Raw genomic sequence first — 27131 nt, 5'->3', positions numbered from 1 at the left:
TGTGTACAGGTGAAGGATGTAGTAACCCAGAAGATGAAAGTTATTACATAGATCTGTTTTAGGTCCATTGTTGTTACTTTATTTGTGAATTGTACTGGATGAGGTTTAAATAGGTGCTGATGATGCAAAGTTGGGAAAAATATGAAAAGCAAACTGATGTGACTATCCAGGAGACTGGAAAAGACTATCTATGTGAACAGATGGAGAGGGCTAAAACTAACAGAAGGCACATGAGAACTGAGAGTTTTTAATTTGATCATTTAATCAAAGCATGTTATTATAAATGGGATATGAAATCTGCTTCGACTTTTCTGAGAAAATTACAACTACTTAAGATAGCTGTCCCTCATAAACCTTTTGGCTGGAGAGCAGATACGCTAACCAGATGGCAAGCAGTGTGAATGTTATGTGTGCAAGCAGTATGAATGAATTCAAGAACAAGAGGGCATCCTTGGAAGCTGAGAATGAATGCCGGTAAAAAGGAGGTGAGGGGAAGATTTTTCTCTCTAGAGTGGTGTGATTGGAATGTATTACCATTGGATGTTATTATTATTATTACATAGCACCTCCAGGAAGTCCAAAGGCTCATCGAGGGAGGGCACCTACTCCACAATTCTCCATCTCCACCAACTACAACTACATTCATCATCTACAAATAATATATTAAATGGCATCTACTGCCGACCACCACTAGTATTTTCACAGACAATCACAAACATCCATGCTCACAGTGGGATTCGAACCCGCAACCTTTTGGCTGGAGAGCAGATACGCTAACCACTTGGCCAACCAAGTGGCAAGCAGTGTGAATGAATTCAAGTATGATAGCAGATGCGATAATGTGTCCTCTCTCTCTCTCTCTCTTGATGAGTTCCCTACACCCTGTAGATCTCTCTTAATAATATATTTGCAGCCTGGTCCCACTATGAGTCAGAATTACTTCAGTTCCTAGAGAAAATAAACTCTCTGTATTCCTGTATCAAGTTCACTATTGAATACTAATCCAATAACTAACTATACTTTTTGGAGGATTCCTTAATAATTCGTAATCCCACAAGTCATGGTGAATTTTGACTTTATCAGAAGCCAACTTTTATTGGTAAATACATTAACTTGTCCTCCTATCATCATCACAGAAGATGGGTATTATTGGATAATAATAATATCAAGAGTCTTGTTCACAGAGCTTATACAATCTGCTCTTCTGTTTCCCTTTTGTTAGATGAACTGAATAAAATAAAATAAAAGCCATCTGATGTGTAATGGATACAACAAACTGCCATTCAAAAATATTATTGATAATTATCATCCTTCTACCAAATTACTATCAAACATGAAAAGAATTTCAACACCCTATGTTAAAGGAACCTTGGAAAAAATATCCAGATTTTTCATATTTCAATCTATACATTTCCTTCAAACCAGCTCAGAAACTGTCTTCCTTCCTACCATCTACAAAGGATACATTACCACCTCTTTCCTTACCAGATGTCTATCAAGTACCCTGCTCATGTCATCTTTGCTATTTTGGACAGACTGGCTGTTCTGCCTTGATTAGAATCAAATAACATCAGTACTATATTGCATTTTTGGAATCCAAACAAGTCTGGCCTTGCTTCTCATCATGCTATTGAGACACTAGGCACAGAGTTCTTTGGAGCCAGACAAAATGCCTTCATTCCAGCAAGTTCAGCAAACTTAGCTGAATCTCAACCGATTCAGACTGCATGCCAACATCCAAGTTTTGGGAAGTGATCACTATTAATTGTTCATAAGTGTTTTTTTTTTTTTTTTTTTTTTTTTTTTTTTTTTTTTTTAATATCTACACAGTTTTTTTTTTACAGTTGTTTCTTTGAACTCTGACAATGTAATCATCTACTTTAGTTGTGACTAAGAGACAAGCATGATTTACGACTCATTATTGTGATTCATGTTTCGAAAGTAGTTAACAGTCTATCTCCCTGATGATATCCACATAACACTAACAGTAAATTTCATCCAACACCAGATGAAATATACTGAAGTTTTTGAATAATATTCTATATTTTTTGTTACATGTGTAAGCTATGAAAGTTATTTAAATAAAAAAATGTCAACTTTTTGCTGCACAATTTATTTATTGTCTCTCTTCCCAAAGATAAAAACAAACTCCATGTCTGAAAATAAATAAACTATACTGAAATTAGTCACAGAGCACTTTAGTCACATTAGTCAAGATTACTTTAGCAATGAAAACTAATCAGTAAAATTTGTCATAATTTATTCTTCAGATCAGTATAATGAAATAAAACATGAAATAAAATAAAAAAGTATAATGAAATGAAATCAGTATAATGAAATAATGAAATAAAACAATTTATGTTCTTTCATTTTAATAACAATATTGCAGAAATTATTTTCATTAAATAAATATGAACTTTGTTTTCTTTCCTCACAAAATATCATGACATGGATCATCCCGTTTTAGAAATGAGCTTTTCTGTTTTTATGAACAAAAAAATTGTTAAATTGCATTATTTACTTTCCAATTGTGAGAATTTTTTTTAATAACAAAAATTTATATCCAGTGATATTTCAGTAGAAAGCTGCCTTTGCCTTTCGCTTAAAATTGTGACAGATAATTTAAAAAAATTTTTTTTAGATGCCCATTCTTATGACATTCAGTGTTTAACCACTGTAGACAGGATATGGTGAAAATATATGAAACATATCCTACACAAATTGATTCAAAATTTATGCTCATTTTGAAGATTTCCATAAAGCAATAAAACTGTTGTATCTGTTGAAGCAGGTACTTCTAATACCAGACTATTTTTCTGCAATCTACACTCAGTTGTTGGCTGACATTATTTTAAGTTTTACAAATACATTTGATGTTATATTTTCACCATATAAAAACTATTTATATTTATACTACAAAAAATAATGAGTATTTTTTTTCCCCTTTAAAAAATTCCAAATATTGCTAATTTTACTGCTGCTGGTTGCTAATGATATTTCAGCCATGTCTTAGGAATACTGGATAATAATCCTCTCAGCTCAAGGAAAAGGCTAAAAGTTAGATTATTCTCACTACTATTGAGAAGGAAAAGAAAGAAAGAACACTTTCCCAGAAGTTATGTAAAAGAGTTTCAAGCAGTAGTACAACATACATCAGCAATGTCTTGTTTTGTTTATGGTGGTTTGATTAATTCACCATAAACAGAAATACTGATATTGCTTTTCCAGGCTGATACAGTATTTATTGTATATCAAAATAATTTCTTAATTTATAATAAACACAATTAAATAATTTAAAGAATTTACAACGTACACAGGATATAAATTAAATTAAACTTTAATCTATATTTCCAATTTTAATTTATATCCTGTGTACGTAAATTCCTTAAATTATTTAATAAGCATGTTTAACCAATGTTAAGCCTTTCTATGAGAATTATAATAAATACAGTTTCAGTTTTATTATCAAAAATTTCTAAATTATCTGATGTAAAAAAAAAGTGCATGTGTCAAACTTTTTGTGTGTGTGTGTGTGTGTGGTGGTAACCCTCCTATTTCACTTAGATATTTCAGATTATAATTTATTTTCAAAATTGTTCACAAGACAATTGAGAATATACTCATACATTTTTGGATAAAATAGTATTAATAGTAAAAGTATAGCTACTTCAAATTTGCCACATATCTAAACTAGCAGTAAATGTATTTTTCAAATGTGCAGTGATTTATTTGATGATAGCATACCTTATTATAAATGCAAGAAAAACCAAATAATATAATGATAAATATGTAATATTCTTTTTTTTTTCTTTGGTTTTTGAAAAGATAGTGCACATCAGAATTATTTCCAATGGTCAGTTGCTGATGGTGAAAGTTTTTTCACTTGGTTAATTAAATTATATATAAATTAAAGATGCCAAGAATATAATTTTATAATTTCTTGGCATCTTTATAGTTCAGTTGTTGAATATTTTAAAGAATGACATTAATTATTGCTTTAGCTGAATGTTGCATAGAGAGCATAGTGAATACATGATTTATTTCAATTTGTAATGCACAAATGTTGGGAAGGGGAGGAGAGAGCAAACTTAGCTGCAAATACTGTAGATAGCATATATTATTATAAATTTCACTTTGTTTTCCGTAAATCAAAACCATACAAGTGCAGAAACGTTAAGCATTCTGTGCGAGTGATTTATAAATAGAATTATAAACAAACAAGACAGAAACAGTGAAACTTTTTAATAAATACCTCTGGGATTATTTTAAGAAATAATTGTTATTTCACGAAAGTAATTATCTTCAATAAAGATTTCTGTGAACAAAAAATATGAATGGTCATCTAACCATAATTAGAAAATTTAAAATGACAACTGCACAGCATATACTATAAGGAACTATGCATTTTGTGCTGCTTAATGGTGCTAGCTTATTATGAAACATTTATTGTATGAAATAATTGTTTCACAAAAGTAATTATTGAAGATAAAAACTAAATGGTAATCTATAATTATGCAATATGAAACAAACTTTTATTTTTCTGTCTCAGATAAAAAAAAATAAATATTTCAGAATGGAAGTTTGTTATTTTGTCCTACCATTAACAACAGACTAACAACTAACACACTATAATTATATGACAAAAGACTTGAAGTATAAAAATATATTGTGTAAGATCAGTCTAAATCTCTATATAAAATTACAGTCACATAGTATATACCATAAAGAACCTATGTACGAGGGTGGTCTGAAAAGTTCTTGGCCTTGACCATAGATAGCAACACTATTGGCAAGATTTTTTTTTTCCAAGTTGGTACATCTGTCATAAGCATCCATGTGAGATTGCAAGTCATTCTGTCAAGTAGTTTATTTTATACAGCTGTCTGTATCCCTTGAAATGGATAAAATTGAGTATCGTGCAGTTATAAAATTCTTTGTAAAAGAAGGTTTAACGACAAAAGAAATTCATTTGAAGTTTATAAGCACTCTTCTCCTTCATTTTTGACAATTAAGAAATGGGCTGCCGTGTTTAAACATGGCCGTGCCAGCCTTGAAGATGATCCGTGTGAAGGATGTCCATAAAGTGTAACAACACTAGAAATCTTTGATCAAGTGCACGACGATATGGTGTTGGATGACCGGCGAGTCAAAGTGCGTTAAATTGCTGAGACTATAGGCATTTCAAAACAACATGTAGGATATATTTTGCATGAAGAATTGCAAATGAAAAAGCTTTGTGCAAGATGGGTGCCACGCTTGCTCACAGCAGATCAAAAATGCACTCGCATGAAAATCTGAACAGTGCTTGGAGCGTTTTAACAAGAATAAAACTGATTTTGTGCATCGATTTATTACTATGGATGAGAATTGGATTCACCATTACACACCAGAATCCAAACATCAGTGAAAACAATGGACAGAAGCTGGTTGTTCAAAAGTAGGTTCCATCAGCAGGAAAAGTCATGGCATCGGTGTTTTGGGATGCTAAAGGCATTTCGTTTATTAATTATCTTGAAATGGGTAAAAAAAATAACTGGGGAATATTATTCTGATCTTTTAACCAGACTAGATGAAAAAATTCGTGAGAAAAGACCCAGTTTGCAGAAGTAAAAAATCATCTTTCATCAGGATAGTGTACCTGTCTACAAAGGTGTTGTGGCAGTGGGGAAAATTAAGTGATCTGCACTATGAATTGTTGGAACATCTACCCTATTTCCCCAGATTTGGGTCTCTCTGACTTCTATCTCGTCCCAAAACTAAAACTCTTCCTTGCTGGTCAGCATTTTTCTTCGAATCAAGAGGTGATTGCAGCTGTAGAGGGATATTTTGCAGATCTTACTGAGAACCACTACAGGAACACGATAATGGTGCTGAAGCATCGCTGAAATAAATGTATTAGTCTTAAGGGAGATTATGTTGAAAAATAAAAATAATTTTGAAATTATAAATTTGTTTTTTCATTGTTAGGCCAAGAATTTTAATTTTTCAGACCACTCCTGTATTTCGTGCTGCTTAATAGCACTGGTTCTGTGATGAGTTACGAACACAAGTTAATTCTTTTAAGGATTCTCCTGAATGTGAAGGAGTATCACACCTCTTAATAAGATAACTGATGGTGAGAACTTCTTATCTATATTTCTTCAACTCAATCATATATGCTTCATGTCTTCATATGTCAAAGCTGGTGGGGAGGTTAAAAGTGAAAAGAGAAGTTGGAGAGAGGGAAAAAATGTAGAACTCCTGTGTGTATGCAGGAAACAAAAGGATTGAATTATTTTAAGAGAAGGCCTAAGTTTAAGAACAGTATAAATCAAAGGATTCCATTCTGATTACATAAAACAATGAGAAGTAATTAAATAGTGTCTCCATGGTGCAGTAGCCTTTTGGTAGATAGTTCTGTGTTTGAATCCCAGGCCTTTCATAGAATGCTTTTTGACTAATTAAGAAATGCTTTATTTACTGAATATCACTTGCTATTAATAAAACTGACTGAAATAAAAAGAGAAGATACAAAGTAATTTAACACCTGCAAACTGTCATTATTTAAAAATTTATTTAGGTTGTTTCCAAATGAGTATACATTAATTATTACATTATTATTCCTTGCTTATCTGTCCTTCAGAAAGATCTGAGGATATTTCCCTAACAGGGGATTTATTGTTCTGATTTATTAATGATTCCAGGTTACATTCCCCATCTGATAAATCAGTGACTGACTGAGGAGTCACTACATTATTTTTATTTAAGTTCATCTCGTGGGAGGTAAGAAGTGTTGAGTCTATATGAGTTGTATTTCTTCTATACAATTCATTACTATTATTTACAGCAAAAGAATCAGCAATCTCTCCTTCTGAAAGTGAATTCTCTACAACTATATTATTATTACCATGATGAGTAACTGAGTATTGCATGTCAGGTGATGGCATTTTAAAATTAATTGGATCTTGACATGTGGCTCTGGCTTCAAGAATCAGCTCATCATTTATTTCAACTGGCTGTTCCTCATCATTACTCGGTGTTGATGTCCCTGTTGAATCTTCTACAGCAGCTGCATCAGAAAAATATAAAGCTTTAAAGGTATTCCATGACAATTGCACAACAATGGATTTTTTTCCCCTCCTAATTTACAATTTTAATCTTTACTCTCTCTCTCTTCTCAGAATGGAATTTCACGTATTAGATAAGAGCATAACAAACATAGAGCCAACTCTCACTACAGAAAATGCTATCGCACAGAACTCATTTGCTATAACAACAAACTACCAAAAACACACACTAAAGTCATAGAACTAACACTATTTTACAAAAAATTTCCTGTAGCAAGCAGATTGTTTTTTACAGTGGGAGTTTTAAGGCCTGTCAAAACATTTATAGTTTTTTTTCATTTTGGTGTGAGTAAGGGATTCAAATTAGATTTACAGTGATAGTCACCTTTGACATACTTCTCTTCAGCACAGCTACATCTATTTTAAGTGTCAGTTAAGTAAAGGATCTTTAAAGAATTTTGGAAGCAAATTTTTGCTTTGTTCTATTAATTAAAATCCTTGATCTTATGAAGTTCTAGTGAGCACGGAGTGTGTTACATAACCTAAATCAAATCAGAATACATTTCTGTTCTATTTCTTATTCCGTAATTAGTGTATTTTAGTAGAGAATGTGCACAAGACATGACACACTTACCTACACTGTTAATAGCCATTGCCTTTAGTATGAAATATTTAACAGTGCTAATAGTTCACAAAAACTGATCGCAAGTACCAGCCTTTAATAAACTGACATTCTGAATGTTGTTAGGATATTACCATGGATTTTTTTGGTAGATCTGGTAGAGAACCATTTTTATATGTATTTTTAATGTCATAATCCCAAAATTCAATATGATTTTAAATATTTGTATGCAATTCATCATTAGTCACCGCAAAAATGCTATCATCAAAAAAAAAAAACAATATGGAACCCCATACATCGACTTGGAAACATTTCTAGTTCCATTATGCTAGCTGTGTGACGAAATATCATTATCAGTTTGAATTTCTTTACTGACTATAGGAACTGCTTCTAGTCTATTTTTCTACCCCATTTAGGAGTTTCTTTGTATTTAAAGCAGGGTAAGTAGGGTTTTTCTCCTGGAAAACTGGATTGCTGGGTTTTAACCCTGCAACTTAGAAAAATCTACCAAAGAATTCACATTATTTCAGACATCAGTTAGGATTAAGAGGTTTCCAAAGTCTGTTGTGGTTGCTATGACCGTGCATGAGTTCAAGGCGAGGTATGATAGATACTGTGTGAATGTCGAATAGTTGTTCTTGACATGATGTTAGGGCCTCCCTCGATGAGTCTGTCGACTCCTTGGAGTTGCCTGTAATAATAATAATATATTGTCTGCTGTGAATACAATGCATGTTACATGCAGAATTTTCCTGACATTTATGAATGTCATTTAAATTAAACAGATATTTTAGGACATGTATGATAAGACAGAATTGAAAAGAAGGGCCATGATTGGCAATGAGAAGATTGTGCAGGAGGGATGTGCATAGTTCATAGATGTGTGGAGTGAATTTGATGGAGGGAAGGACCTGTATATGCCTGATGGACTGCACTTAAATGATTTTGGAGTTAGGTGCTTAGAAAAAGTGTTGTTCAGTGAGGGGTTGAAGGAGCTTAACCAGGGGAGTGTGAGTGTAGAAACGGCTGTGCAAAAACAGCCACCCCTGAGACAGATGAGTATGAGTGCAGGAATGATTGTGAAGAGTTGGGTGCAGTTTCCCAGGTTTCAAATCTGAATGGGCAAGTAATGACATTATGTAAGAGTAACTGTGGGCCCAAGGATATGTTGAAATGCATGTATATGAATGCTTGAAGCATCAGAAATAAAGGAGAGGAGTTTTTAGCATTGGTCAGCTTAACCTGGCCAAAAATCATTGGCATCAGCGAGACCTCATTGTCAGAGAATGATGTAGTTACAGGGATACAATGTAATGAATAATGTATTTTCAGAGAAGATGGAAGAAATAGGGCAGGAGGAGGGTATTATTAATGATAGTTGAAGAACTTCAACCAACAAAAACAGAAGTTAAGGAAGATTGTAGACCTGATGAAAATGGTTCATTTGAGGCTGTGTGGTGTGAGATAGAGACCAATAGGACAAAATATATTGTTGGTTGCTACTATAGACCTGGGGTTCCAGAAGATATGGACAACATGCATCAGCAGATTAGCACAATAAGTGCAGGCTGAGCAATTATCATGGGAGACTTCAGGTATGGTGATAAAATTGGAAGGAGGAAAGGGTACATGGCAAAATGGAAATGGAATTTATACAGTTACTAAGGGATAATTACCTGAAACAGCACATCATGGAAGGGACCAGGAGTTTGAGAGTGTTGGATCTGGTAATAGTATCAGAAGATCTATCTATAACTGCAATAACAACTCTGCCTCTGATTGGAGAAAGTGACCATGCAGTCTTGTCCTTAGAGTTGCTTACCATGTGAAAATTTCAGTGAAGAAAGGGTTTATGAGGATTTACAAAGTTGGCGATTATGACAAACTTAGGAGGCCACTTGGAGCAGTGCCATGGCATAAATGTCATTAGTGCATGGGAAGTGTTCAAGGATTGTTTGAGCAAGGCAGTATCAGAGTGCATACCCAGGGTCAAGAGGTTAAACCAAGTGGGGATTAAGTAAATGACTAACAAAATAAAGCTGTTGCATATAACCTGGCTAAAAATTTGTCAATAGAGGCAGATGGAATATCAGCACGTTTGCTAAAGGAATGGTCAACCGAATTGGCTACGCCTTTCACATGTTTGTATAACTTGAGTCTCAGCTCAGGAATGGAAAGAATGTGTGATAGTTCCATTGTACAAGAGTGGTGCAACTACCGACCTATTGGTATTTCTGACGTGGTAGTGAAGATTTTAGAGAAGTCGGTAAGAACTCGCATACAGAAATGGGTAGACAAATAAGCTACACTCAGTAAGGAGTAGCATGGGTTTACTAAAGGAAGGTCATGTTTTAGCAATTTGCTCATATTTTATAAAAATGTTATGACTGAGTTGGATAAAGGGAATGGATATACTATGATAATGTTGGATTTGGCTAAGGCATTTAATGGGATATCACGGGATTGGAATATAAACTCTTGGCTTAGATCAGCAGATGGTTGACAGACATATCAAAAAGTGGTATACAGTGGGCATGAATCTGGCAGATTTAAGGTGACAAGTGGTGTACCTCAGGGTTTGGTCCTTGGGACGCTGTTGTTCAATCTATTCATTAATGACATTAAAAAGGGTGTAACAGAGATGTGCAATTGTTTGCCGATGATATGAAGATAGGCAAATCAGGGATGCTACCAATATTCAGTGTTTATTTGAATTGATTTGAATAGGCTGGAAATTTAGGCAAATGAAAATGGCTGTCAGTTTAATGTTAGTAAGTGTAAAGTTATGGACTTTGGCGTGATGAGATTTTCAACAGCATATTATATTAGGAGGGTTATGCTACAAGAAACTGATGAGGCTAAAGACCTTGGCATCATGGTGAATAGAAGGGTGAAGTTCAAAAGTCATACAGCAAAAATTGTATACGCAACTCGAGGACAATTGTGATGTTAAAACAAACTTTGACATGTAAGGATAAGGAAGTCATTTTGCATCTTTATAAGGTCTTGATAAGACTGCACTGGACTACCATGCACAGATTTGGTCTCTTGGATTCCAAGCTGTGGAAAGGGTGCAAAGACGAGTTACAAACATTATATCCAGATGATGAGATTTAAATTATGAGGATAGATTGTGAGTATGTGAATTAAAGACTGGTTCTTCTTCTTCTTCAGCACTACAGCCCCATGTTGAGCCTTGACTTCCCATTTTTTTGTTTAATAACTCAATACGAGGTGGGGGTTGTTACCCCCCACGCTCAACCATGTAATTGTCTATGAAGTGTTGTGTTCTTAAGACTGGTTTGCCTGCTTTGCAGGAGGAAAAACCCCAGATAAACTGGGGAGAAAAACCCTGCAGTCCATGCCGAAGACCGGCTAATTTGCTATGTCTGAGAAAGATCCTTAGCTCCTCATATCAGCGATGATAATCGAACACAGGACACTCCTTTCACAGACATATGGTTATGGAGTGCATAACCACTCAGCTAATCGTGCGAACTGCAAATTCTGGTTAACAGGAGAAAAAGGGAATGATGTGATACAGGTTTATAAACTTCTGAATGGATGTTATAGGATATCGTCTGATGAAATTTTTCGTTATGTGGAAACTGTGGCAAAAACACAGGAGCATCCATGGAAGTTAAGTTCGTTCGTAATCAAGAAAGGGGGGGGGGTAAGAGTAGGTTTTTCTCACAGAGCAGCGATTGAGTGGAATAGTTTGCCTTAAGTGTAGTGAGTCATCTAGTGTGAATAAATTTAAGGGAAGGTATGACAGCTGGCCTGGGTGATTTATAGCCTCTCTCAATGAGTCATCGACTCCCTGGAGATAATAATAATAAAGCAGGAGCTACAAAAACAGGAAGGAATATAAACAAGGTGATCAACATGCCCACAAGCAGTATAAAGCACAAGCAAGAAGAGCAACAAGTATGGTAAGGAAGGCTAAATCAGATTTCAAGAGAAAATTAGCTAAGCAGGCAAAAGTAACTCCAAACAAGTTTTTTTGCTACATAGTAAGTAAAGGAAAGAATGATTAGTTATAGAAAGATAACTTTACTCAGTGCTGATGGTAAAGCAATAGTTCAGTTACTAAGTGAATACTTTGCAAGGGTATATCATCCAGGTGGTGACTTGAAGTTACTGAGGTGACAGAGACTTATGTGAGCATTGAGGTAGATGAACTGGAGGTGCTCAGTATATTGTCAAATATCAATGTGAATACGCCAATGGACTTGGACAGTATATCAGTTTGTATGCTATGAGAATATGCAACATTTTCTTAGTTAAATAAATAAATCTCTAATTTATGAACTGGCAGTGCCTCTGATGAAGTTGTTAATCTAAGTCTCAGCTCTGGCAAGGCTCCAAGGGAGTGGAGAGAGGGTAAGACAGTATTTCCAATACCTAAAGGTGGCTCCAAGAGGCAGAAATAGCAAATCACAAACCAATTACTATCTCTGGAATGGTGGTTAAAGTATTGGAAAATATGGTTAAAAGTAAAATTCGGGAATGGGTGATAGGAATATGATACCTATAGGAGACTCACTAATTTATTCACATTTTATAATAAGGTGCAGCAGTATCTGATAAAGGAAATGGCTACACCATGATACTGAAAGGCATTTGATAGAATACCGAATGGAAAACTATGACATAAGTTGGAGCAAATGTCAATGGATATGAGGCTGGTAGCATGGACAGAGGGGCGGCTGATAAACAGACATCAGAGGATGGTGTATGGCAAAGTGGAATCAAAGTGAATGAGGGTGACTAGTGGAGCGCCCAAGGGCTCTGTACTAGGACCACTACTCTTTAATTTGTATATTAATGATATGGCAGAAGATTTAAAGGCGGGGGATATTTAGTTGTTTGCTGATGATGCAAAATTGGGGAGGACAATAGTTGATAATGGTAATGTAGATATCTCACAGAATGATTTAAATAAACTGGCAGTGCAAACAAAAGACAATCAGTGGTTGTCATTTCAGTGTTGTAAAATGTAAGGTAAACATTTTGGAATGAAAAGATTACACACTTCATGTCAGGCTGATGGTACTAGTTATGGATATTGATGAAAATTAGCTCAGAGTATTACTTGGATGCTGAAGAACACAATCATAAGTAAAGATAGAGAGGTTATTATCCTTCTTTATTTATAAAGCTATGATTCGACCACATGTTGACTACTGTGCACAGATTTGGCCACCTGCATTTCTCTGAGATCGGGAGGTGGTGGAGAGGATTCAGAGGTGAGTGAGCCAAGCTTGATCACTCATCTCTGAATCTTAAGTCTATCCTCATAGGTAATCTTCCCTATGATGATAGACTGAGGTATGTTAAAGATGCCAAACTATTTTAAACATGGTTTTACTCCATTTCCCAAGTAAGCAAACAGACTTATAAGTCAAATTTGCGCATGCATGTATTGCAAGTCAAGGTGACCCATAAAGTAGTACAAGTCTAGGCAACTCATGGTAAAGGTGGAATAAGCTCTGATCACTATTCTTAATATTTACCCTTAATGCAAAGCCCATCTCCTTGAGGAGATGTATGGTGCTATGCATTAAAGGCAAGGGACCACTACCCAGACCGGTTTTGACCTTTATTGAGGTCTCATCAGTGGGAGCCAGGCTTAGAAATACCAAGGTTAAGTACTTGCAATACATGCAGGCACAAACTTGACTTATTCGTCTGTTTGCTTACTTGGGAAATGGAGTAAAACCAGGTTTAAAATAACTTGGCATCTTTAACATATATTATACCCAAGGTAAAAAACTTTCTATAGACTGAGGTATGTCGGTTGTAGAGTTTAGCTGACAGGCGGAGGAGGGGGAGGGATATGATTGAAACTTATTATTTAAATTAAGAGGATATTAAATCCCACAATGCCGAATAAGAAACTCAAAGATAGAAATCAAATCAAAGAGTTTTATGCCGAATATATAGCAAACTATAAAAGTGAAGGAATAGATTATTAGCAGAGGTGGCTGTAAGGATCCCAACATTATGCTAATGGATAATGTGGTTCTCCTGGGATGGGTTTTTTGACTCCATGGAGTGCCCATTTAAATAATAATAATAATAATAATGATACACAGGGGTGCTTAAGGATCAAATCTGTATAACTGAGAGGAGACCTCCACATAGCCTTTAAAGAAATGCAGAGAACCGACCAGTTCATTGGACATTAGGTCAGGGCTTCTGACCTAATGTCCAATCCTCACCTTCTCATGGTGCACCCTGTTGGGTATCTACCTGGATACTGAACGAACGAGGATGGGCTGGCAATTTGGGATTTAGCCAACCAAATTGTATTCTTATTGGCTTAAACAAAAATACAAAATGATGGTACAACATGACAAAATTTCATGCGGGCTGGGGCGTCGCCCGGTTAAACAAGGCCCCTGTTGTTTTTTATGCCAGGGAACCAGGGCAAACAGCGAAAAGTCAGCTACTGGAACAAATCTGAAAACACACCCCAACTCGACATCACCAGAGTTAAATATCAGTACTATCAACATAAGAAGCCTGAATGGCAAAGAAATGGAGCTAGCTGAGGAATTAGATAAGTACCAGATTGACATAATAGGGGTGATGACTAAGACAAAAACTGTGAGATCTTTCTGAACAATAAATGCAAAATGTTATATTCAGGCAATGACAATCAAGGAAAAGAAGGAGTAGCCATAGTATTCAACATTAAACACAAAGCTAACCTTCTTGAATGGCAGGCAGTCTCAAGTAGAGTGATGTGGGCAAATATCAGAATGGGGAACTGGACAATGAGACTTATTTGTGCCTATGGTCCCACAGAAGGTTCTGCTAAGATAGAAGTGGAGGAATTTTTTCAGGCTTTAGAGAAAGCAACTGACAGAATGAAAAAGGAAAAGCTGGTCCTTCTTGAGGATCTAAATAGCAGAGTAGGAAATGATTGTGAGACATAAAAAAATATTTTGGGAAAATTTGGAAAAAAGAACAAAGCTAATAATAATGGCAAATACCTGTTGGATTTCTGCTCAGGACATGGACTGGTTATTACTAACACCATGTTCCAACATAAAAATGTACACAAATTCACATGGAGAGAAGAGGCAAGGAATAAGAAACGTCTCATTGACTATGTTATTGTTGATAGTGATGTTTTCTCCCTGATGCAAGATATCAGAGTGTACAGAAGATTTAAAATTGGAAGTGATCACTATTTAGTCTTGAGCAGGATAAAATTGAACTTCATTGAAAAGAATAACATGTAAGAAAGTTTTAGAGAATAAAAGTTGAGCAGCTCTCAGATGTGGTTTAGACTAAAATAAACAAAGATTAATGAAGAAAAAATGAAAGAGTTTGAGAACAGGAATAAAACCTTGGAGATTCAGTGGCAAGCCTTGAAGAAAACCCTGATTCAGCCAGAGAGGCATGTGGTGAGGTTGTCTGCAATGATAGAAAAACCAGAACTCCATGGTGGACACAGGAAGTTAAAGAGGTAGTGAAGGAAAAGAAGAGGGCATATCAAAAGTTCCTGGCAAATAAGTCAGCTGGTGCTCTTAGAGAATATAGAGACAAATGTAAGAAAGCTAATCACTGTGTAAAACTAGCTAAACAAAAGTCATGGGAGGACTTTTTCAAGAACATAGAAAATAAATGTCAGGATGGTGGCAAGATATTCTGGAGGTTGTAGAAGAAGCTTAGAAATAGAGGAAAGAGTACTGTAAAAGGAGTTAGAGATGATAAAGGTGACATGAAAACAGGAGACAAAAATATCCTTGAAGTATGAAGTAATTACTTCGAAAAATTGCTAAATGAAACAAGCACTGATAGCACAGTGGTAAAAAACATTCAACAGGTATACATATCCCTACTTGAAGTAGAAAAAGCCATCAAAGGCTTGAAATGTGGAAAGGCAGCAGAAGTAGATGATATTTGACCAGAAATGCTGAAGTATGGTGTTAAAAAAGTCTTACAGTGGCTGCACTTCATAGTTCAGAAGGCCTGGACAGAGGGACAAATTCCCGATGATTGGAGTAGAGCTCTCATAGTAGCCATATATAAAAAGGGAAATAAAACTGAAAGTGAGAATTACAGAGGTATTTCCCTAATGAGTATTCCTGGTAAGATTTATGCAAGTATACTTGAGAAACAGTTGAGAAAGATTGTGGAAGAAAAGCTTGGTGAAGAACAAGCTGGATTCAGGCCAAATAGAGGCTGTCAGGATCAGATCTTCACTTTACGAGAAATAGTTGAGAAATCAGTAGAATATAACAAAGATCTGTATTTAAGTTTTGTCGATCTGGAAAAGGCATATGACAAGGTGCCAAGAGAGAAGCTATTCAATACACTACAGTTATATGGTGTCAATGGTGCATTATATCAAGCAATACTTAATCTTTATTTGAGTTGTAAGTCAGCAGTTAGAATTGAAGGAAGTACAGGGATATGGTTTAATGTTCAATCTGGAGTGAGACGAGGATGCACATTATCCCCTCTGTTATTCATTATCTATATGGATCACTTTATGAAGGAAAGTGTGATCCATATAGGTAATGAATAACATTATCTAAACCTGATATCAAAATTGGAGATGTTAATGCCAGCTCTTTGCTTTATGCAGATGATGGTATACTTCTAAATAAATCTGCTACAAGTCTGCAAGATTCCCTGACTAAATTGAATAGCTGTTGTAATAGATATGGTATGAAGGTCAGCAATAAAAAGACAAAGTCAATGAAGTACAGAACCTGTGGAACAAGTAAAACATTTCAGGTACTTATTTTTAGTGAAGATGGTAAATTAAATATGGAAATAGACAACAGAATCAACAAAGCTGGAATGGTAGGAAGTCAATTGAATAAATTCATATGGAAAAAGAGAGAAATTAGTCAGAACACTAAATTAGCTGTATATAAGACAGTGTTCAAACCAGTTTTAACTTATGCATATGAGAGTCCTGAGAAAGATTAGAGGCGTAAATAGATGGTATCAATGGCAATATCATATTAAAAACGAGGATATTAGGAAAGAACTTGACTTTGTTAGCATCCAGGAATGCATTAGCAGAGCTAATCTCAGGTGGTATGATCACTCAAACAGAATGGGCGAGTAAAGGTTAGCAAAAGAAGTGTTCTCTGCCAGGTTGGCAGGAAAATGACCCATAGGAAGACCAAGATATAGGTTGATTGATACAGTACACAGTGCCTTAGATGATAGAAATATAAGATCTGATAATGCTGGAGTCTTGACAAGTAACAGACTGATTTGGAGGAAAATTGCAGATAGGAAGTTAGTTGATGTAAATTTTTCATGTAGTATTATCTTATCCTGAAAAACATCAAATTCCTGCCATGAAGGCACATGACAGGAATTTGATGATGATAATAATACACACCAAGTTACAAGCTATGTTGGTACATACTACGGTGGACTAAGAATAACTGCTTAGTGTTATTAGCACTCTAAAGAACAGAGCCTTAACAATATGCTCTGAAAAATGAATTTGAAATAATAAGAAAAATGTTTATATAAATGGCTAGAAGAAGAAAAACAATCCATAGAATCCTTCACAAAAAGTACAACCAAAAATAAAAAAAAGATTACAGTAAGGCTATATAGCCATTCCCTATATACAAGGATTATCTGAAAGAATAGACAATACACTAAAAAAAATAACAATTAAGGCCACATTTAAACCACCAACAAAAATAAAAAAAATACACTAAGCTCTTTTAAAGATCCTCTTTCTTCCTTTGCCCACCCAGGTGTATTATACCAGATCTGTTGCACCTATAACCTACCTCACATAGGTGAAATAGGTTGTAAAATTCCAAAACAGAAAGAACATAAGCGACACTTCAAGTATCTGTCACAGAAAGGCAGGTCTTTCTGATTATGCATTTGAAATATGCCATTGGACTGAATGGAAAGGCATTCAGTCCTTACAATGGACCAAAACATAGTATGAATGTAAATTCAAGGAAGCCTGTGAAATGCTTATCAACCAACTTTATCTCAACAAAAATGATGGTCTGAAAGTCCCAAGGATTTGGATGGCTTACCTACAACCCACATAACCGGAAAAAAAGAAGAATAACCCACATAGTGAATACCAGAAAGAAAAGACATTTAATTGGATAGTAACACAGTAACTCTCAGGCAGCAAACATAAATGTAATTAAGAAACTGCTGATGTAGTTTTACTAAGATATTTATGTTTTATTATTTGTTTTTTCTCCATCGGAGGACAGGCTATGGTCAACAGTTGACCAAGCAGTTATTCTCAACCCACTGTAGTGTGTACCAATATAGTTTGCGACCCAGCATATATATACAGTATATGTATTTTATTACATAAAATAAAAATATAAACATTGATTTTTATTTTAATTAAATAAGTTCTTAAACATGCTAAGCGTGACTCCATAATTATTCATAATGATCACTGATTACCATGTAACCCCAAAAGAGTATCTATACTGGATAGTCTGGTTATTGAGAGAAGTAAGGTTCGAAAATAAAATCCTTTTAATTGTTTTTTTTTTTTTTTGGATTTGCAGTTGAGAAGAGAGTCTCATTGTCAAATATCAATGTGACAGATAAGAAAAAGTTTTTATTGGAAACAATTCCATACCAATTGGTTGAAATTTATATGTATAATCACATAATTTTATATACAGGTAATTCTCATATAACGCAGATGTTAGGTTCCATAGAAATGCTGTGTTATATAAATCGCGTTATACGAGACTTAGATCACATAGAAAAAGTAGGGTTAGGTTCTGAAATCGTTTTTTTTTTAAATTATATAAACAACAATGACATCCAACAATATTTTTATTTAATTCAGGTAATTCATATAAGTTAAGAAAACAAACTATGAGACAAATATGTAGTATAAAATTATAAAAATTACAAATTGTACATACATTTCATTGCACATAATACATAAATGTTTTAGACACATTAAAATAAAGTCCGTCTTCAGAAATAACATTTCGTAGATGTTCTTTAGTAGATGTTACTGCAGATGGAAAGCAAGATAAAGAAATAAAAATAAGAACAGCCATAGCTAAAGATGCATTCTGGAAAATAAAGATCTGTGCAGAAGTTCTGTGAGTATCGAGACAAAGAAAAGAATGATAAGAACATTAGTGTGGCCAATTTTCACATATGGAAGTGAGACCTGGATATTCAAGAAGAGAGTAAAGCAACAGATAATGGCCTTTGAAATGTGGTGCTATAGGAGAGCTCTGAAAATCCCATAGACAGAACATGTGACAAATACAGATGTCCTGCAGAGAATGAGATTTATTACAGGAAATGATCCAGAGAAATGTGAGATTGGCAGGAGAGGTTCAGCAGGATAGAGGATATTAACAGTTTTAGAAGGAAAAATTATGGGAAAAGGATCAAGAAGCAAAAAACAAAGGACTTGAAGATATAAGATCATGGACAGGATCACATGGCTATGCAGAAACAAAAAGGAAAGACACCAACAGAGAGAACTGGAAGGACATGGTGCTGCACCCTCTCACTGAGGAAGCTACATGAAGAAGATGTTCTTTAAATGGCCAGAGGTCATCACCACTTGAAATCTTTTGGATATCATTTGTATAATTCTCATATGTATACAAGTCACCAGAAAATTAACTGCTCAGCTTGAGAATAACACACTTATGATTTTAAATGCACTTTCCTGGCACAAAACAAAGACAATTTTTAACAATAAACACTTTATACAGTAAACCTTAGATGGCGAACCTATGGCACTCGTGCCAGAGGTTGCATGTCTGAGAATTTTGCTGGCATGTCAACGATTTACGGGTGTTATCCTTTTATACACAAGACGGCAGCAATAAAGATGTGCATAACATTGGTGTGGTAGTAACAAAAGATTGACGACCCAAAGACAAAAGCAACAGACAAGTGTTGAGTTGAAATGCTAATTCTCTTCAATCGAATTCCATAACATCTGAAACTGTCATACAACATTCACTATTAGTTTTAACACATTCACAACAGGGTGTCATTTATCGTTCCGATGGAACTTCTCATTACTGACTGGCTCAACTCACACAAACGTTTCAACCCTTGGTTGAATTTTATGGCTTCTTGATAGGCGAACTCACACATTCATTATATGGCATGTTTCAATTCTTGGTAGTCTTTTATTTTAAGTTAGCCTTTGTGATCTGTCATAATGACATCGAAAATTTCAAATGCAATAAAACAAACCCTTATTTCATAATTGAAAAATTGGACAATAATTTTTAGTTAGATACTGTGTTTCGGTGCAACATGTGGTTTTGCTTAAGTCTATACAGCATAGTTTCTGTGAGAAGGGACATGTGATTTATTACTTAGTGCCCTTTTTATTCCATCTGTCTCCAATTGCACTATTTGCTGAGAATGACACAGACTGCAAAAGCCTCTGTACAGTACCTTATTCAGTGATGCAATAAAACTAAATTCGATACTTATAGCTACTTGCGCAATACGGAAAGACACAGATTTAACGAAGATAAAATTTGATTTTTAAGTCCCGCGGTGAAAAATATGAAAAAAAAAAAAGGGGAGGGTTACTAGAAATTGTAGACCGCGTTATATCGAAACTGCGTTGAACAAGGGATACTACAATTTGTAGACCGCGTTATATCGAAACCATGTTGTATAAGTACCATTATACGAGGGTTACCTGTGTATATATATATATATATATATATATATATATATATAAAAACATGTTGCTCTCCAGCCCAATTTAATTTTGTAACCTAATAGATAATAATAATAATAATAATAGGACTCTAGCTTTGATGTAGTCAGTTTTTTTTTTTTCTCACCAGAGGTCAGGCCAATAATTGTTGTAACAGTTGGTCAGTAACTGTAGCAAACCATGTAGATTGTAGTGTAGCTTGTTTCTTTGTATATATGTGTATGCTCCAGATGATGACCTTGATACGAAGGTCGAAACATCGAGTGTTTATTTTGGTTTATGTTAAACTAAAGTTTTGCTTTTGTAATCACAAACATACATTCCCAAATCAGATCCAAAAAAAAAACAATTAACAGGATTTTATTTTCAAACCTTAGCTCTCTCAATAACCAGACCAATATAACTCTTTCAGGGTTACATAGTAATCAAAAATCATTATGAATAATTATGGAGTCACACTTACCACGTTTAAGAACTTACTTTAATTAAAATTAAAATAAGAAATAGAATTAAATAGAATATAAATTAAATTAAATAGAATTAAAATAGAATCACAAACATCCATGCCCACAGCATTTGAATCCATGATCTGTTGACTGGAGAGCAGATACACTAACCAAACTTTGGCCAATATGAGGTAGGCAGACAAGCCATGATTTGAGGGGAGAAAGTAGCATGTATTATTATTATTACGGGTATCTCCATGGAGTCAGTAGACTCATCGCGGGAGACCCAAACTAGCAAAACAATATCTGTCATATCTCTTCTTGAATTCATTTACAGATGAAGAGCTCACAACAAAGTCAGGCAATGAATTCCACTCATTCACCACCCTCCAGGCAAAAAACCTTGTTCTGACACCTTTGTTAACCACACTCTTCTTTAATTTCCAGAGATGACCTCTTGTTCTTCCATCACTATCACACAGCTGAAACATTTCCCCTGCATCAATCCTATAAAAACCTTTTAGTAATTTGAATGTTTCTATCATATCCCCTCTTCTTCGCCTATCAGCCAATCTTTGCAATCCACAAGCTCTCAATCTATCAATGTAGGGAGCATTTTTTATATCACTCACCAACTTGGTCACTCTTCTCTGAACCCTCTCCACAGCCTCCTCATCTCCAAGGAATCCAGGTGACCAGACCTGAGCACAGTAATCCAAATGTGGAAGTATCAATGCTTTATAAAGGGGAATAATAACCTCTTTATCTCTGGATGTCAGTGTGTTCCTCAACAACCAAGTAATCCTATGTGCAATCTTGGACACCTTAGCAATGTGTCCTCTGAACTTCATCTCCTTATCTACCAATACCCCTAAGTCCCTAGCCTCATCAATCTCTTGGAGTACCTTTCCATCTATGTAGTACACAGCTGGTAATCTTTTAATCCCAAAATGCAAGACTTTACACTTTTCCACATTGAACTGACATCCATTTTCTTTTGCCCATTTTACCAGCTTATTTAAATCCTCCTGCAAACTTTCAACATCAGCTTGATTTTTTATTGCACTACACAACTTTGCATCATCAGCAAACAACTGAATATCTCCCTTTAAGCCGTTTCCTATATCATTTATATACAAATTAAACAACATTGGCCCAAGCACAGAGCCCTGAGGCACACCACTGGTCACCTGCCTCATTCTGGACTCGGCTCCTCCATACACCACCTTATGGTATCTCTCCCTGAGCCATTCTCCTATCCATATCACCAATTTAATATCCATTCCCATCTGCTCCAATTTGCGTAACAGTGTTCTATGGGGTATCCTGTCAAAAGCCTTAGCAAAATCCAGAAGTACCACTGTGTAGCCAGTTCCTTTGTCCAACTCTGATGTTATTCTATTATGGATAGTTAATAGATTGCTAAGGCAGGATCTACCTTTAACAAAACCATGTTGGCCTCTATAGAGTATCATATCCTGATCCACCCATTCTTGAATTTTGTCTTTAACCAACTTTTCCAATACTTTTACCACTACTCCTGAGATGGTGATTGGTCTGTAATTCAATACTGCAGTTTTAGAGCCACCCTTATGCAAAGGAACCACTTTGCCTAACTTCTACTCCCTAGGGACCATACCAGAGTTCAAACTTAAATTAAATATCCAGGTAAGAGGGGTTGACAATTCATTTGCACATTCACGCAACACCCGAGCTGATATTCCATCTAAGCCTACCGCAGTGTTTGCATTTAAGTTTCGCAATATATTTAATACCTCTGATTCTTTAGCTTCAATTCTCACATTAGGTATTGCTATAGGTATAGAGATATCCTCACTTGGGTGATAGACTTTTGAGAAGTGATCACTCAGTAACTCGACTATTACATCTGATTTTGTCACCTCAATACCATCAGCACCCACTAAGGTTATCCTTCCGAAGTCATTCTTCCTCTTACTTGCCACATAGCGGAAGAACTCTTTGGGATTACCCTTGATCTCTTTGGCTAAGGTCTTCTCATAATCTGATTTAGCTTTTCTTACTATGCTGGTAACCTTCCTAGCTTGAGCCTTGTACTGCTCATGGGTGTCCTGATCGCCCTTCTCCTTGTAAATTCTCCATAACATGTAGATGATGAGAAGCATAAAAGAAAAGATAGAGCTGGTCTGGCCAACCAAACTTATAATACCAACCATGCAGTTGATCAGAATGCTTCAACCATGCCTTATATAAAAGAAAATTTTTCATCCAAACTTCTGAAGGAATTGATTATGGTCATCCATTCATGTTGATATTAAGTGGCATATGGGAATCACTTATTAAATCTTTTAATATCAGAGACTTCGACTTCACCAACAATTCCCATCTGTTAACTGTAGATCATTGGCTCCCAACCAGTGGTACACATATTGCCAGGGGTACGTGCTGGACCGTTCAGGGTATACAAAAAATAATCCATAATGGTGGAAAAACAAGTAAAGTAAACAAAATACAAAACATTAGTTATGGAACAATAAATATTAAGTTTGAATCAATGCTAATGGAGACACTTCAAAACTAGCTCACATTAGCAAATGATGATTGGTGATACACCTCAAGGTGTGGGCACGGCTATGAATCCCTCCCCCAAACCACTCTTCTATCAATCATTATGCACAGTTCATGCATCGCTTTTGTCACCCATCCTCCTTTCCAGAACAATCGTGTGTTACTAAGAAACGACCTTTGTGATAACGAACCTTCCACTGACTTCCATTTGTAACGTTTCTAGAACGGCTCCAAAAATATAAATACATCTGTAGCCAGACTGTTTGATCAGTTCAGTTATTGACTGAGTATAAGCAAGTGCGTTGTCTTTAATTGTGATTCTTTCCAAGTAGTTTTTTTATTTAATGTTTAACGTAATTTCAGTTATTATTGTCAGTGATTTTTAAGTATGTCAGTTATGGATCAGTGGTTGAAAACAGGAATGGTTAAAAAACCAAAACTTGATGTGGATTATAACCCGTCGCCAAGTACTTCTCAACATGTGTCTGCAGCTACGAGTACATCCACACCAGGAGATAGTAAAAAGGAGCATGCTTCAGGTACTACACAGAAATAAACGAAATACTGTGAAGAGTATATTAAATATGGGTTGTGGAACAACGTGTGTTGTATGTGGGGAAGTATAATCCAACAGTTGCATGAAACCCTCTCTACTCATGCGACATTTAGAAACTAAACACCCTATGTATTAGCTATACTTATTTCTGTGTTACAAATATTGTAAAATTAAATCTGTGGTTTTGTACTTTTAGTGTAGTAATTTTCCTTTCCCAACTCATTACCTCATTTCCACTATTTTACATTAAGATAGGCACTGAGCAAAAGTGTCAATATTTAAAAACTGCTATTTTAAAAACAAGGGGTACAATTTATAGAAATGGGTTTAAAAGGGGTACACAAATGGAAAACGGTTGGGAACAACTGCTGTAGATAGTTAATGCATTTAAGATTTTACATTTATTTGTTAACATGAATTCATTTTTCTTGTAATGGTTTATCAGCATTTAGTTTAACTTTCTGATCTATTTATATATTTTGGATGTTTAGTCTCTGATGAAGCTACCAGTTCTATTTTAAGTGGTGAAACTAGTAGGTGTATTTTTGATCTTTTAATGGCTAATAAATTTCCTTATTATTATTATTGAATGTTTTTAGTTAGAAAACATTTTCTCTTTTTTTGTATAGTAAGTTTATCAGTTTCTTAACACTTTTAGTTACTTGCATGTGTGCAAACGTGCATGCACACACACATATACCAGATTTAGATAATTGCCTCTCTGCATGGAATTATGTCTAGTTACTTTTCAATATTTACTGTTGTTCTTATTCTACACTGATGATATACATGACAAATAATGAAATATATGTACTTTAATATTTTGGGGGACCCTGTAACTTCTAGTGAGCACATACCTAGGTGGCAGATAGGGAAGCCCACCAGATATGGTGGGGTGATTCGAATATATTGAATAAGGACTTGTGGAACAACAGGGCTATAAGGGGGCAATCATCTTGACTGTAAGGTAAGTGGCACTTCCATGGTCCCCTAGATGGATCTATCCTCTTCTTCCTCCACTTTGAGGAAGATCCACTCACTTTAATCTTTCCTATAAGGCATTATCAGTCAACTTTTCTTATTTTATGACCCTTATATTAGAGTACTTGAGGATTATAGGATCTTTCCATTTCTGACCTATATTTATGTCCGATCTAAAAATTGGAAGAAGGCAAGTTCAAAAGCCTTAAGGTAGCAGCCCTACCACTGGATTATCAATCACCATGCCATCACTTCTAAGCTAAGAGAAAGTTATTCAAAATGAATCTTTGGAAAATGATCCTGAAATGGAAAAGGTAAAACAAAAATGGAAACAACAAAATATAATACATATAGCAAACTGGAACATAAAGGAATAGCATATAAAGAAAGAAAATTAGATCAAATATAAAATGAAAGAAATTTTCAAATAGCAGTAATCACTGCGGGAAAAAAAAAAATTTAAAAGAACCATGAGAACTGAAAATTTTAATGTAATAGGTAGTGGAGTCGAGAGACCAAAGAGCATAAATGGGTGTTATGATTTGGATTCATAATTTCCTTTCAAAACAGTTAAAATAATATAAATTATGGAATGAACGAATAATAGAAGCTAGAATGAAAATAGATAGAGGTTATTTAACAATAATTGGTTTATATGTCCCAGAAGAAGGAAAAGAAGATGATAATACTGAATTTTATAATCAATTACAAAAAATATATAATAAAATAAATAAAAATTAGTAAATTAAAGAAAAAAAAATAAACAATTATATTGAAAAACATTTAGTAGAAGAACAAAATGGATTTAGAAATGGTTGATCATTCATTGATTCAGTCTTCACTTTAAAATATGTTAATTGAAAAACAGAGAATTTAACCTAAACACTCGTATATTATTTATCGACTATGAAAAAGCCTTTGATTTAGTAAAAAGAAATAAACTCTTTGAAATATTAATTAAAATAGAATTACCTCCACGATTAATAAAAGCAGTGGGCAATATTTACGAAAATAACATCATAACAGTGAAAAACCAAAGAACACACGTACAGAGTGGATAAAAATAAATAGAGGAGTAAGACAGGGATGCACAGCCTATCTCCAATTCTTTTTAATATATATATAAATGAAATACTAAAAGAATGGCAGTGTAACAATAATACAGGAATATAACTAGAAACAAATTACTGTCTAAATACATTATTATATACAAATGACCAAATTTTCACTAACACAGAAGACAAATTACAGTTGGCTCTCTACAATCTTGATAGGATTGTTGCCAAATACGGCATGAAAATATCTTCCGAAAAAAAAAAAAGTTATAGCATTAAAAGTTAAGGCTTTTTAATTGAGATAATTAAAAAGAATTAACCAAGGAAGGGAACGAATATGAAGCAAAATAGTTCTAAACAACTAACCAATTGAAGAAGTTAATAATTTTAATTATCTCGGTTGTAATATAACTTACATTGAAGAAACTGATTCAAAACATAAAATTAGTAAATTCATAAAAATTATCATCATCATTATCAAATTCCTGCCATGTACCTTCAAGGGAGTGTACAGGATATGCTAGTACTACATGAAAAAAATGACATCATTACTAACTTGCTATCTACAATTTTCCTCCAAATTAGTCTGTTACTTGTCAAGACTCCAACATTATCAGATCTTATATTTCTATCGTCTAAGGCACTTTGTACTGTATCAATCCACCTATATGTTGGTCTTCCTCTGGGTCGTTTTCCTGCCAACTTGGCAAAGAACACTTGCTTTGCTAATCTTTCTTCATCCATTCTGTTTAAGTGACCATACCACCTGAGATTAGCTCTGCTAACGCATTCCTGGATGCTGACAATGTCAAGTTCTTTCCTAATATTCTCATTTTTAATATGATATTGCCATTGATGCCATCTGTTCATGCCTATAATCTTTCTCAGGTCTCTCATATCTGCGGTCTCTAGTCTTTGGTCAAGTGTTTTACTTCTGACCCAGCTCTCAGATCCATAAGTTAAAACTGGTTTGAACACTGTCTTTTATACAGCTAATTTAGTGTTCCGACTAATTTCTCTCTTATTCGATATCAATTTATTCAATTGACTTCCCACCATACCAGCTTTGTTGATTCTGTTGTCTATTTCTATATTTAATTTACCATCTTCACTAAATATCGTGCCTAAGTAGCTGAAATGTTTTACTTGTTCCACAGGTTCTCCATTCACAACAC

The 27131-nt window shown here is 34.8% G+C and overlaps 2 protein-coding genes across 6 annotated transcripts in view; one reads left to right on the top strand and one right to left on the bottom strand.

Annotated features, from left to right (window-relative positions):
• Positions 1–27131, top strand: part of LOC150102597 (sulfotransferase 1B1-like) — a 213354-nt gene that overhangs the window by 176681 nt on the left and 9542 nt on the right. Inside the window, exon 8 of the transcript XR_016548926.1 lies at positions 24412–24453. The gene's annotated coding sequence lies outside the window, so the exon portion shown is untranslated. The remainder of the gene's footprint in view (positions 1–24411; positions 24454–27131) is intronic.
• LOC150102596 (uncharacterized) overlaps positions 6535–27131 on the bottom strand; it is a 337088-nt gene continuing 316491 nt past the window's right edge. For all 5 annotated transcript variants that reach the window (XM_090398992.1, XM_090398995.1, XM_090398993.1 and 2 more), the window contains one exon: positions 6535–7048. In XM_090398992.1, the coding sequence (XP_090255118.1) occupies positions 6597–7048 (452 nt within the window). In that variant the 3' untranslated portion in view covers positions 6535–6596. The remainder of the gene's footprint in view (positions 7049–27131) is intronic.

This window comes from Typopeltis vanoorti, chromosome 10, assembly GCF_054136105.1.
Source record: "Typopeltis vanoorti isolate ZY-2024b chromosome 10, IOZ_Tvanoo_1.0, whole genome shotgun sequence".
NCBI lineage: Eukaryota > Metazoa > Arthropoda > Arachnida > Uropygi > Thelyphonidae > Typopeltis > Typopeltis vanoorti.
The sequence above is the reverse complement of the archived record's forward strand: the minus strand, read 5'-3'. Positions and strand labels throughout refer to the sequence as shown.